At 43.9% G+C, this 14,682-nt stretch overlaps 1 protein-coding gene across 1 annotated transcript in view; it reads right to left on the bottom strand.

Moving 5' to 3' along the window:
- LOC146788637 (putative cation-transporting ATPase 13A5) overlaps positions 1–14,682 on the bottom strand; it is a 452,938-nt gene that overhangs the window by 67,531 nt on the left and 370,725 nt on the right. The window contains exons 25-26 of the mRNA XM_085635829.1: positions 13,832–13,904; positions 2,452–2,626 (exon numbers count right to left, since the gene is read on the bottom strand). Coding sequence (XP_085491955.1) covers positions 2,452–2,626; positions 13,832–13,904 — 248 coding nt within the window. The remainder of the gene's footprint in view (positions 1–2,451; positions 2,627–13,831; positions 13,905–14,682) is intronic.

The following is a 14,682-nucleotide window of genomic DNA, read 5'->3' as shown; positions in this document are numbered from 1 at the left end:
ACAACACTCTTCAGTATTGCATAGAGTAGCACACAGAACTTGCGTACACGGTCCCCTTTTATACACAACAGAGGGGCTCATAAGTGGGCGGATACAACATGAGGCAAGGAATGTTACCTTTTATGGACATTTTCGATACAAGATCAATATGTGGGCGGAGCTGACACACTCCTTGAGCCCGCGAAAACATGGTCAAGCAAGGCTAACTGATAACAGATGTGGTCAAGTCTGGGCATGTGCCAGATGGACAAAGGAGCTATTTATAGACTGTTACTAGGCAGATTACAAGAGCAACTAACACAGAGGTTGGACTCTTCTCGTGGGGAACACGTGGAAGCATAACAATACAAAATGGAGTCCGAACTTCGGTCAACATAACGGAGAAAACATGCTCTATAAGAGGGGAATTAATGTCTTTAGTAAATGCTTAATCACATCGTTGTTTCAATTTACAACAATGTCCTGCATACCTCCAATGTTTGCATAAAATCACACATTTTACTTACAGTTCTATGAAGTGAACTTCTGGATTCTGCGGGGATTCCCACAATTCCTACCACCCAGTGTTTCCCACATGTCCGATAAAAACTCTTAAACCGAGAGTTCCTATCTACTCTGAAAGTTGTACTGCACATAATCAGGATCACACTTAAAGCCATGGGCTGTTGAGCCTTTTCAATGCCAAGCCCGGTTGTACCGAACTCAAATCCAGTACGACTTACAATGCCATCCTCAATCAGCCGCTCCATGCCATCCTTAAAAACCTATTTATTTTAAGCCTGCAGTTAGATAGGCACCAGGAGAGCTCATTTAAGGCCTCACAAATGCTATCACTCAGACAGTGATCCATAGTGTAAGAACAATGGTCGCCCTCCCTTGTTTTGCTGAATTTTATTGCTGGTCGATGGACTCTGAACAGGGCTGTTGAGCACCCAATGTATTTGCTCTGTCCCCCAAAAGCACATAGAATTGGCTAATTCCTGATTGGCATACTTACATGTGAAGTCCCTAGTACATGGTACTCTCTGTACCCAGGGCCTATACGTTGAATGCCCCTCACCGCACACCCTAGTTCACTAAGTTTACATCAGCCTTAAAAACCTACTTATCATAAGACCAGGTCTTCGATCGACTCCAAGGGACCTCATGTAAGGTGGTATACGCATAACACATGCTATCACTCATCACTTAGGTATAGAAAGGCTCAGGTGCGTGCTAACCTCATGATGCAGGACTGAAAAGTAAGTATCAGTGTGAAGAAAGTGATGCAGGCCACTAGGATGCGGATAGCGGTAATGTAGTAAAAAGGTGAAACACATGGAAGAGAGCTGGCAGCTTGTCCTTTGGGATGTCAATGGGTGACATCTGGAGACCAACATGTAAAACACGTATGATGCTGGTTGGTGCTCATTGGGCGGTGTGTAGGTATGTGGCAGCAGGGCTGCTAAGAGTTGCAAGTACAATGAAGAGAGTGAGACTGGGTGTATAAACAATGGCACTGATACCCAGTGAACTATTGAGAGTGAGAATGTGTTAGAAGGAGGTTGTGCAGAAGACAAATGAGATGTCATTTGGACCAAACTGAGTTCAAAATGAGGTGATGCTGATCCACTTTGAGGTGGGTTGACATAAAGCAGTGTGAATTACTAACCACTGAGGAGTAAGTTTGAGTGTGGTGGTAAATGCCCACCAGGAGGTGTAGGCACACAACATAGAGGTGTGAAAGGGGTGAAGAATGGGTACAAGGAGGTTTGCACACATCAAGAAGATTGTAGTCGTCGCGCCCTTACAAGTGGTGGAGTGGGGTGGAGGTGTGGAGGGGTGAATATAATAAATACAAAATAAAACACTTACCTGCTGCTGCACTTCCGGCCGCTGTCTCGGAATTCTTCTGCTCAGGGTCCCTGCACACTGCGCAGGCTCCCAGACACCAATCAAGACGCTGCTCTCATGACAGCAGCACAGTGATCGGCCTGAGTGGGCTTGTTTAATGCTCGCTCAGCTCCTAGGAGCATGTGCCTCTACTCCACCCGGCTGTACAACACAGCCCGGGTGGAGAGAGATCAAAGCGCGCATGACGGGTTGGACGCCCTTAGACAACTGGCCAAACCATCATGCACACTTTACAGTGTGATTTACTCCTCCCCATGCACATTTCATGGCACAATCCACCCAGACTTGGCTGCTTGCAGCAGAAATAAAAATGCAATTATAATAAAATGGTTTATTATTATTTTATTTTTCCCGTTTCTGTTTGCTGCCTGTCACTCAGCAGGGTGGGTGATGCTCCTTCGCCATAGCAGAGGAGCTGCCGCTGGAAGTATGTGAGTGAGGTGATGCAGGGAAACCATAAGTAGGTTTACAATAAAGAGACTTTTTGTAAGTATAACCCAAATGTTTCCCCTAATATAGAAAATCATCAATATTTGCCAAAGATTTTAAATTCTGTACCTGAAGAAATGAGTGTTGCTGTACCATGGCTGCTGCTGAACCAGAAGAAAGGCACAAGTCAGGATAATCAGGCTGGCTAGGAAATGTACCCCAATGGAGACCAAAACAGGAAATGAGATCAGGTGCCTCAGAGGTCTGTAGGGAGATAGCTCTGGGGATGCTTTGTTTAAGGTTACTGAAAGACAAGAACAATATGCACGTGTTTATAAAGCAATAAAATACAATTTATAATTTTGATTCAAAGTTAGGGTGCTTTCTCATAAATGGATGTTCTTTATGAGGGAAGTGACAGTTGATGCCAAACTACATATCCCAACTCCAGTGAGTAACCACATAGTGAGAGGATATCCATGCCACGATATCTGAAAGAGTGTGGAGTATATGTGAGGGTGAATGAGTGAGTGAATGCATCAATAAGTGCACGAGTGCCTGCAGGAGTGAGTGCATGCAGGAATGACAGAGTGGAATTATAGAGTTCTCCCAATGAAACAAACCATCTTTGGAAGGCTATAGGATTTTGAAGACCTCTGTGAATTTTAGTAGACTGTCTCCTTCAATTGGTTAAGAACGAGTCCCACTAGGTGGGAAGTAATAGGATGCAGCTCAGTGGACCAAGAACTAGTAGGCAAAATAGTGTATAGATCAGAGTTGGCTACTGGTAGTGCTCATACCAATATTTCCTTGAAGATAGGACGTGTTCTGGAGATATGGCAAGTGGGCATTTTAAAAACATTAGACATATAAGTCATCCCACTTGAAGATGCCCCTGTAAGTAACTTGTAAATGAAAGAGTACTTGTGCCCAAAGTTTTGCTCTAAAAAACGCGACCGGTGCAATTAAATGTGAGTCTGTGGAATACCACTGCTGCATAGTCCTAAGTCCACTTCAGGCCTCTTTAATTCACTAACATACTTTCCCTGTACCTTCAGCTCTCTCTTGCAGGTTTCTGATGTCTTCCTTGTGGTGGCTTTTGCTTCTTTCTCTTCCTCCTTCTTTCCTGTTTGTGTGTTTTCCCTCTCTGCAGATGTCTGGTGCAGAAAAATATGTGCCAGTCCCACAAATAACTGCATGTGCCCCCTACTGGCAACCACTGGCTCAAATTAAACACTTATATGTCCCCTGGGGAGGCAGAATGTACACTAGACATCAGGGATATATTTTATTGTACAAAAAAACAAAATGATGTGTGGGTGGACAACCCTGGTGTTAGGCCTATCCTCCAGCCCTAAAATCCCAACAGCCTTTCTGCACACCTGGGTGCAGAGGAAATTTTGATTCTTTTTACCATAGTTTTGACATGTGGGCTGTCAAGTTAGGAGTACATCCAAAAGTCCTCCTACTTTCAAAGGTGAATGGTTAGACTATTCAAGCCCTTAACTCTGCCACCCAGCGATTCTAACTAAACCCCGTCATTTTCAAAACTAGACACCCAGGGGACTCCAGGAGCTGTGCCTCACATAGCTCTCAAATAGGACTTCTAGCTCAGAAGTGCTTGCAAACCTTAATCTTTGACTAGGAACACACATTTTACTCACACTTCTGTGGAGGGAAGTTTCAGATTCTGCAGGGTCACAGGAACATATGGGTCTTGGCCTGATTCACACAGGTTACCCAAGTGCGGGAACTCTGCAATCGTAAAGATACTACTCGTAACTTACCTTTGTGAACATGGAAAATTAAAGTTAGACTTTTGGTCTAAACTTAGAACAAAAGTCTAACTTTACCCTTGTGAACCAGGCCCCTTGTTGGAAGTAAAAAAAAAAGAGATATCAAGAGACAACAACAATGCTGCAGCTGATGATAATGTTTCATTGTGCACAGACCAAGCATTCATGTATAAGGTAATAGCTATTGAACGAAGAGGAGAATGAACACAATTTATACATTTTAATTGCAACCAAGACTCAGAGTTTAGAAACAGTGATACTTTCTAAAACACTGAATATGGGGTTACCATTAAATTTTATGATTTGAAGGGTGGTTTGCAAACTGTGTTCTTTATACCACACTGATGTACAGTTGGAGGCCAAAGTGAATTGACTTTAAATGGATATTGTAAGAAATTGGGTATCAGTTGAAGGGGGTGGAATCCCCATTCAGACAACAACCAGGGTGAACCACAAAAGTCACTAGGGCATGAATTAGATCTTGTCGTGATCACCGCCGTCCCACCGCCGTGGGGACCCCAAGTACTCCATCGAGCTGAAAGAGGTCTTCCCGACATATTTAGATGTTGCTGTTATAGGCAGGTTCCCACCACCTCGGACGTCCTCTCTGCTGGTTGACAGTATTCCGCCACCATCAGGCTGGCAGGTTCCCGCCGAGATGATTTAGATGTTGCAGATGTGCTGGCGGTGTCCTGGCAGTGGAGTCCTGACAGTTTGAGGTCCTGCTGGTGTATAGACAGGTAAGTACTATGTGTCGTAATGCATATGTAGGTAATGTTGACTGTCCATTTTGTTGCAAGTAAAATAACATTAGGCAAAAGCAAATGTTGCCATACTATCCATATGAAAAGTGATACCGAAGCCTATGTTCGATTCTGAAGACAACAAGGATGCTGCAGCATCATGACCAGGGAGCAACAATGGCGTTCAAGACAGAATCTGAAGTGGGACCCCCCAAAAAAGGTGAGTTTTCACCTCTTTTTCTTCGATTCCTCCGACTCGAGCTTGGCGGTGAATCCTCCACAATTGCATAGTCAGAAAGGCATATTGTAATTTGGATGGCGGTAGTCTTGTGGGGACACCCCCCGACAGCTGCTTCTTGCTCTGATGCTGTCGATGCGGGAGCAGGAGTCTTGGGGCAGGCAGCGGGACTATGGTGGTCTTCTCTCCCAGAACCTGTCAACATCTAAATCGGGCAGGCAGACCACCAAGGCAGAGGGAGGGAAGACTGCCAAAAAAAGCAACAGCGAAACCCGGTCCGCCAGGTCAAAATCAGTCCCTAAATTAAACTGTTCTTAACTGTCTGGTAGCCTGGCACAAATCAGCCAGGCACTGTGTAAAGTATTTATGCATCACACAAACAGTAATAAAGTGAAAGTAAAATCCCAAACCAATTTAGAAAAATAGAATACATTTTAATAAACAAAACAATACCAGAATGACCAGCATCCAATCAGTTAAGCTGGAGATATTCCACTTCAAGCACAAAGCACCACTCACAGTCATTTGGTCTTGCTAGACAGGAGGAAAGTCAGACCGATGGCAACGGAGCGCGAGTCAGTTACAAGAACCAGGTTAGTTCATCTGAAAAGTTACCTTTAAAGCCTGAGTTTATGGTATAGTTGGCTGCAAGGAGAAGGAAGAGTGCTGCGGTTGGGTGCTGTTGAGGTGTGAAGAGCAGGCTGTGCGTCATTGGCAGTTGTTGCTGTGCTGCAAAAAGGCAGGCGCAAGTCATGGCTGGTCATGCTGTAGTGTCATGTTGGTGGTCACCGTGGGTTTTCGATGCTGTAGTACAAAGTGTAGTTCTTGTGAGGCTGGTCATTGCTATCAGTGACTGTAGCACGAAGGTTTTGTCTCACCAGAGCTTCGCGTTTGTGGTTCTTCCTGGAAGCAGAGTCTTTGTGCAAACTGACCCGTTCACAGTCGCACAGAGCTCAAACTTCAGAAATTCCACCTTTTCTGCAGAGGAGTACACTCTGATGCCAGCCAGGGGTCCAGAATGCACCTCTTGGGACTCAGAGACTCGCTCTAGCAGAAGCCATCAGGGCTCAGGCAGGCAGTTGCGGGGAGTCCTCTGAAGTTGTTGTGTCCCTGTAGCTCACACAAGAGGTCTGCAAAGTGACCCTTGGAGTCACCCAGGGATAGCCTTGGATGAAGGTAAGCAGGTCCAGGTCTCCTTCTCAGACAGCAAGCCAGCCATCAGTGGGGCAGTCCTCAGGGATTTCTGTAAAGTGCCTCGGGGGTCCAATATTTATACCTGGCAGCAGTCTTTGTGTGGGGGGACGCCCTCTCCTACCCCCATATTCTGTCTGGAAAGTTTTCCCTCTTCCTCTGTCAAGGCTCCAAAGTGTCTTGGGTGCTAAAGGACAGGTCTCATGTTAGATTCGTTTGTGTGTGCAGGAGGCAAACCCCCTTGAAGTATAAGGCTGGGTACAGCTCCTCCCCAGTCAGTCTTCCAGGATGGTCCATCCGGCTCACACGTAAGCCCCCTTTGTGTCACTGTCTGGAAGGAATACACAAGTCTTAACAGCAGAACTATTTACAGTCATGTCAAACCAGGACAGTGGCAGAGGGCATAAATGGTTGGGACAAGAAAATGAACCTTTTTTAAAAGTGGCATTTTCAGAATTGTGTCTTGGAATCCAACGTTATCATTAAAGAGGATTTTAAATTACAATTAATTAGAGTGTAAACTCTATGGGGCCGATTCACAGAACTAATCTAAGATAAAATCCTAAACGTACTACTTTTGTTATTCACAGAAGGCATTTAGTAGTAGTAAAGTTAGGACTCCTAACTTTACTACTACTAAACTGAGATAAAATCCTAAACGTACTACTTTTGTTATTCACAGAAGGCATTTAGTAGTAGTAAAGTTAGGACTCCTGACTTTACTACTACTAAACTGAGTTAAAATCCTAAACGTACTACTTTTGTTATTCACAGAAGGCATTAGGAGTCCAAACTTTACTACTACTAAATGCCTTCTGTGAATAACAAAATAAGTAAGTTTAGGATTTCATCTCAGGTTAGTTCTGTGAATCGGCCCCTATATATCTATTGGCTCCCAGTCCGAACTTAGCACTTACTAACTGTAATAAGGTAATCCAGTGTTAATTAATGGGAGAGGTGGCCATACAACAGTGAAATACAAGTTTATGATCTTTTTCTACCAGGTAAAGCCTGAGAACACAAGCCCTACATTTCAATTCATTGAACTCTGCCTAAGAGCCTTTAGGGCCTTCAAAAGGGGTCGGTTATAAGTACTAACAAAGAAGGTTGAGGCCTACCTAAAGGTTTATTTTGCCAAGTTGAAATGGCAGTTTGAAACTGCACTGCAGGCTGCAGTACCAGGCCTGAGACATGTTTTAAAAGTCTACTTTAGTGGGTGGCACAATACGTGCTGCAAGCCCGCCAGTAGCATTTCTTTTGAATACCCGGGTACGCGCAGAACCATTTGCCAGAGACCTACTCGTAAATTAAATGTAGCATTTAGGTGTAGGGCAATTTTACCTTGTGTGAATAAGAGAGACCAAGCCCTTTAGCATTGATTAGCAGTGGTAAAAAGCACAGATTTCCAAAGGCAACAAAAACGGGTTCAACAACACAATGCAAAATTCTGGGGGCGACCCTGCAAAAAGGGCCAGGTGCATCAGAAAATAACAAACATGCTACTATTCGGTGTTCCCACCTCTGCTCCTAATTAAAATGGAACCGGAATTGTTTGGCCTGTCACCCATCACAAGAAGGGCCACATATGCACCATGGAGACATCAAGATTTTCTTTGGAATTCTAATCTTTCTGAAGATGTGGTCAACTGCAGTATTTGGGTTCAGGGCTAACCGGTACCCAAGGAAGCAGACATTTATAAAATCTTAACACTTGGAGAAACCCAAGGTATGTCTTATATGGAGCCTGCCACTTTTTCTAACCAAGAATGTCCTGCAGATATCAAACTTTTGATAAATTACAAATTTGCTTCCCTTGTCTGGGAAGAAAAGTTGCAGAATATGTCTGTATCCACAATACTCTCTCTACTTGGTATTTGTCTTCTTTCTGGCAATGTGGTGAATTGCAGTTTTGGTGCCCAGGGTGGTGTGAGTAGTGTGGTTTTTGTAGATACCATTATGTTTTTCACCTAGAAGGCCTGGAAACATCAACATTTGGATACATTTAAAATGTCCTTCACATTTCTAAAATGAAAAGATTTGGGGGTATATTATCAAGCACGGCGTTAAAATTATCGCAGCTTTAGCGACAGGAAACTGCTGCTAAAGCGGCGACAATGGGCTTGATAATATGCCGCAGAGAATTCCAATAGAAGCCCATGTTGACACCAGAACATGGGCTTCGATGGGAATTCTCACGGTCATATTATCAAGCCCATTTTCGCCGCTTTAGCGGCAGTTTTCTGCCGCTAAAGCAGCGATAATCTTAACGCCGTTTCTAGATAATATGCCCCTTGGAATCTCTGGGAATTTTAAAAAGTCCTACCACCCTGCGTTCTTATATACATTTCCTGATAAAATAACACCCCTCTTCAGGGCACAGGGCGTGTTGTTTGCCCAGAATGCCTTGCACACATTAAACTTACTTTGATGAACATTACAGTTCTGCCTCACATTTCAGTGAAGGTAAGTTCCAGAATCTACTATAAAAAAGTACCTCCCAGTGTTCCAGCACTACTCCCAACAAAAAGAGCACCCAACTCCTGGGCGGACATATAGCTTGCAACAAAAACCCATCACAATTTGGACCATGTGAAATGAATGTGGTGTCAATGAGGTCTTCACATTGTTATAGTGTATGTCAGTTCCTATGACGTGTCAGGTTTACCCAAACATTAGTTCAATCTGGAGCTGGGTGGTAAGATCCCAGGCAAAATGTTGCACTGATTGAGCATGGAACAGTTATTTTTCTGATGCAAATATAGTCCAGCACCCCACTTTCTTCCTTTTCTCACAGTTTTTTACTGGTAGCCTGCTGGCCTTTCAGCCCTCCTGAGTAGGTTAATCGTGGTGGGGTTAGAAATCCTTCCAAAACACGCCACCAGGGAAACGGTGTGAAGCAGTCAGGGGTGCAGGAGTTGCCAGTTGTAGAATTGAACTGTAGACCAGATAATCTATCACCTCATGTCAATGTGGGCCATTTTTATCAAGAGGTTGTGTCACTTTTGTACCATGGAATGTGTTTCAAAAGCGTTGCAACCCCTAAGATGAGATTTATCAAGCCACACAAGGCCCCCTTGCATGGCCCTGAATGACTTGATAAATCCAGAGTAACACAACACAGCGTAAATCACTATGCTGTGTTACTCTGCCATGGGGAGGCATTCCATGGGTGGGGCCTCGGTGTTCCCTAGGTGTTCCCATGCAACACCCATGTATGTGGATACATTCCCAGATTTACCATTACTGGTAGAGCTGGGACTGCCAGTTCAAGATGCTGACCTATGCCTACAGAGCCCTCTGCAACCAGGGCCCTGCCTATATCAACCACCGCCTGAAATACCAACAGCTGTGCTCTGCCTCCCACACCCTTGTGCATGTTCCCTGCATTTGTCAAAGCCACAGTAGATGTAGTTCCTTCTCCTACCTTGCCGTAAAATCCTGGAATGATCTCCCCCTCCCCCGCGTACATCACCCTCACTCACGAACTTCAGAATGGGACTCGAAACCTGGCTCTTCGGCTACAGTCTTTTGACACCTCAGCACCTGGATACCCGAAGGGGAAAATAGCTGCGCTCTATAATATATGCCTGATTGATTGATTGATTGATTGAACATGTGACGCTTTCCCAGGTGAGGCTCAACGAGGAGCAATATCTTTATTTCTCTTAGTTTTTTCCTCTTCCGATGTGTGCTGCATTCTGCAGCACACATAATTAGAGTGAAATGCCTCAGGAGTAGTCTTTGCGCAGGAGTGTGAATGTGTCCCTTCCTGAACAAAAACAATTCTGCTTACAACGCGACATCTTTTCACCAAAAGTTATTTCATTGGTTGCAATCAGTCCCCACATCTGGATTCCTGTTTCATGAAGGTTGGTGTAGGAGCTTTCTGCCATCCCGTTGACGGCAATTCATCCGGAATTGGAGTTTGATGATTACTTTGGAATCATTGCCCGAAGTAAGTTTATCTTTCTTTTTTCTTCCCTTTTGAATAATCTTTTGAGTATTGCACATCCATTGAGTTTGGCATTGTGCATGTAATGAAATATTGTTAAATAATTTTTTAATCGTCTGCCAAATTACAAGTGCAATATATCCTTATTGTAATGAGTTGAACGGGACATCCGTCATGGTGGTGACCGGGCATCTCATCCGCTAAACTCCAAATCAGATCCTTAGTTATTTATGGAGAGAGTTTGAGTAAGTGAAACATTCATTTAAAAGGTTTTCATTTGAGCAGGTAACCAGTGTGAATGAAGACTAATATTTAATTTGTTCTCTTTTAGTCACTTGTACAATTAAGCAGAATAACTGATGAATCAGGATTAACAAAATCAGTGAATATACACCCACATATCTTTCACACAACCAATCAAGCATGATGGTTGAGACTTCTGACAATACCACTTCAAAGAAATGTTTTGCCTTTTGTGTAGGAAACCACAGAAAACCTTGAGTACATTAATATCGCCTTCATTCTGATGTTCAAATTTCCAGGTGATTATTAGTGATCTGAATAGGTGTCTCCTCAGTAACTTCATTGTTTATGCCTTAGCTGGTACCAATGCCCAAGAAAAGTCCCTTGTTAAAGCCTGGATAGTCCAGTACAAAGATACAACTCAAGACATCTTCTGAATTCTCCTGTGTCGAGATTTTCTTTCTCTCTCATCCAATTTCCATTTCCCTATAAGACCGTGGTCTGGAAATCCATATTACCTCTTCAAGTTTGAATTTAGAAAATGTACAATTTGATTCTCTATTAGGGGAAGATTGGAAGGTTCCCCTCTGTTCTTTTGCCCCAGGGGGCAGAAAGTTCATTAGAAACCGGGCAATGGTGTAAAAAAACTGAATGGCGCTTGTCATCAGTATATCTTGACATCAGGTCCTGTGCCAGGGCACCAGATAAACTATTGAGCAATCAATCCATCAATCAATCAGCATTTGTGTAGTGAGGCACTGTCACCCCCCCTCCCCCCGGGTATCTGGATGCTTGGGGTCTATGTCGAAAAGTCAGGTCTTGAGCTTTCTGTAGTAGTCCGCCTGGGAGGGAGCAGTCTGGAGGTGGAGGAGGAAGGTTAGAGGCAGGTCATTCCAGGTGTTGGAGGTGATGTAGGAGAAGGAACGGCCCCTGCTGTGACGATTGTGTGGGGGGGTGCAAGAGCTAGCGAGGAGGAGTGCAGGTGTCTGGCGGGTTGAAGCAAGTTGAGTCGCTGGTTGATGTAGGCCAGTCCTTGCTACCTGGGAGTGACGGAATGGGGAGCTTTACAACCTCTTTGTCAATCCATGTGTCAAAACAATGCCTGATTGAATCCACATTTCCTGTTGCTTTTCATCAGGATGAGGACTGTATTAGGGTTCTAGGCCCAAGGGGGAGAAAGACTATTTGAACTGCAAGAGTGGAGGTGACGGTGTGACCCAAAGCCAGAATGGTCCAGCCCCCAGTCCTTTACTAAATAAATCCCAGGCCTGATATATACATCAGTTGACTGTCAGTGGTGCACCCTTTATTAGCTGTGCCTTGTTTAGACCAGGATACTGCACCCCATTGCAAACAAAAAATGAGGTCTTTACCGCAGGCTTTAACACTCACTGTGCATTCCATGGCTGAGGAGAGGGCATTAGTGAATCACTTGGCTGTGGATTGAAACCACGGCCCCATCTTTCACTGGAGAGGAACCAGTCTCTCTTCTAAGAAGGAGAACACCAAGTTGGTCCATGGCATCCTAGCACCCCTCTCCCTAATGGAGGATTTGATGGCCACACTGACTGTGCATCACCTCATTGTGGTGACAGTCAGTGTGCCTGTTGAGATTTTGTCATCTCAATGTCCACATCTGTAACTTCGAAGCAGTCACAAAAGCAAAGTGCCCCCTCTTTTGCAAGGTGCCATGCCCTGATGCAGAGTGAACAGACCCCTGTGAGTGAGCCGGTACACACTTTGTGTGTGCGGTGCAGTTGATGCACATTGTTGAAGGAGCTGCACAAATGTCTGTGGACACTTCTACTTCTACAATGCAAAAGACATGGTGAAAACATTAACACCCATTGTGCCCCAAGACCATCTTAATGTGCTGTATGTTCCCATAGGGAGGGTAGCTGGGGCAAATCCCCAATCGTCCCCTGCCGGGGTCAGAAAGACTGTTTAGCCTGTAGACAGATGGGCAGGCCTCTCTGCTTTGATGTTTCTTTAAATCTATCCCTGGCTAGTCAGGAGAGCAGATTGTCAGTACATCTCAAGCCTGTACTGGGGTGGGGGTAGGGGGGTTGGGTGGGTGGTCACGGGGAGCAGAAGGATTGAACAAAAACTATGTGCACTTTAAAGATGAAGGACATTGCCCAATGCATGGACAGACCCACTGCCACCCCGTTTTTCTGTTGTTAAGAAAATACATCTTTGTGTCTAGTGTAGGCAGGGGAAATTGAGGATAAAGCCACCATTTTGCCACCTGGAATAGAAGATGTCTGTTGGTCCTTTAAGGGTAGGGGTTGGCATGATACCAGGATGGGCTGCACCCAATCTTGTCTAATTTTTAAAATAGAAAGAAAGTTGATGCCTACTTGTCTTTCTCCTCCCCTTTGAGGGAAGATTGGGGGTGGACAGAAAAAACTTTGAGGCTCTTGAGGGTAGAGGAGCAAGTGCTCAGGTCTGGTATGCTTCCCCCATTCTTCACTGCCTTGGTGGTTAAATGGGTGGATCCCTGCTCAGTAGGCACCCTCCTGCTGTGATCTCCAATCAGGGTTTCCCTACGGAGAAGCATCATGGGAAAGATGATATTCTCCTCTTTGCAACAGTATGTCTGCCATTTGATTGATTCTCTGTGGGCTTTGAAATGTCCCTCATCAATGATCTCACAGACAACAGCCAGAAACTAATGAGCTATGGCATGCTGCATGGCACAGCAAATAATGAAAAGAATCTTGGGCTGCACGGGATGACTAAAATCCTATAGCTAGAGGTGAGATCTTTGATGGAGGTACATTTGATTAATGATTGAGGTGTATACAGTGTATGTTTGCAAAGGTGTCTAATATGGTTGATATAAAGGTTTGTTGGATGTTTGATAGAGGTATGTGGGGTGGGTGATAGAAATATTTGGGATACTTGCTCTAGATGTTTCTAGGATGTTTGATTGTACATTATTTTATAAAGGTGTGCAGGATGTTTGCTAGAAGTGTGAGGTATGTTAGATAAAACTGTGTCTGAAGAGTGTTCATTTTGTAGTGTGTATTGGATTCTTTATTAGGTGATTTTTTACATGATATAATACATTTATTGGTGTAGTGTAAGTATACATTTCATGACATTTTTAACACTTGCTCTTTGGTGTCACTTGTGAGGAAGTGAATGCCATGTTTTCAAATGTAAAACCTCTTCATAAAACATTGTAAACAATATCTCATTGATATGTGAACATATAACATTAACTGAAAATGTTCTCAAGCACATGTAGCATTTGTTGCCAGTGGCAAGTTACTGATTGTTTCCCAGGAGAACTACCTCATTTCTGATGAATTTAGTACAACACACAATTATTGAGGCTTACTTGTCAAGTAAGTGGCAAAGGCAATTCCCATATCTTGAGTGAGATATTGGTAATTTCCAAGAAGTCTGTTTTGCTAAAATAGGTAAAGGAAACAATTAGATGAAATAAATACATGATTTAGTAAAGAAATGCACAAGAATAATGTGATCAATCCCAAAGAACACTTTTGTCATGACAACACGATCTGTCAAAACCATTTTTAGAAAGCGGGTTATTGGTTGACTGGGGTGTGAGCCCTGGTAAAGCAACAACCACAACCACAATCTCTTGCTGGGTGAACCACAAAAAGTCACTAGATTCACCTGTGATTAAATATGGGTAGCACGGCACAAAAAGCAATCAGGCTTAACTTAGAAGGAATGTGTAAAGTATGTATGCAGTTCACAAACATTTCACAACAGTTCTTTGTTGTGGTAAGGGCTCACCAAGTCTCCTCTTTAGATACCTCAAGAAGTGCATTATTTCCCACTCACAATAGAGCATCCTGCCACTAGGGTTAAATCTGAAATTAAGAAGAAAAGAGAGAGAGATGGCAAATCCGGAGATAAGGGAATAAAAGAGTGTATCAGGGCCAGGAAGAGCCAGGTCTTCAAGTGCTTTTTGAATAGGTCTTTTAATTCAGTAAACCCCAAAGGGCTGGGGAGTTGGTTCCATGTCTTGGATCCTAGGATTGAGAAGGATTTGCCACCTTTGGTTTTAAGTCCGAATAGGGAGGACTTGAGAAGATTGGCATGGGAGAACTTCAGAGTTCTCTTGCTTGTGTAGTGGGTACATTTTGCAGTCAGGAGTTTTGGTCCAGTGGCTCTGAATGCTCTGTAGACCAGTACAAGGATCTTAAAAATGATCCTTTT

This window comes from Triturus cristatus, chromosome 11 (genome assembly GCF_964204655.1).
Source record: "Triturus cristatus chromosome 11, aTriCri1.1, whole genome shotgun sequence".
NCBI lineage: Eukaryota > Metazoa > Chordata > Amphibia > Caudata > Salamandridae > Triturus > Triturus cristatus.
This window is presented reverse-complemented; position numbering and strand designations above follow the sequence as displayed.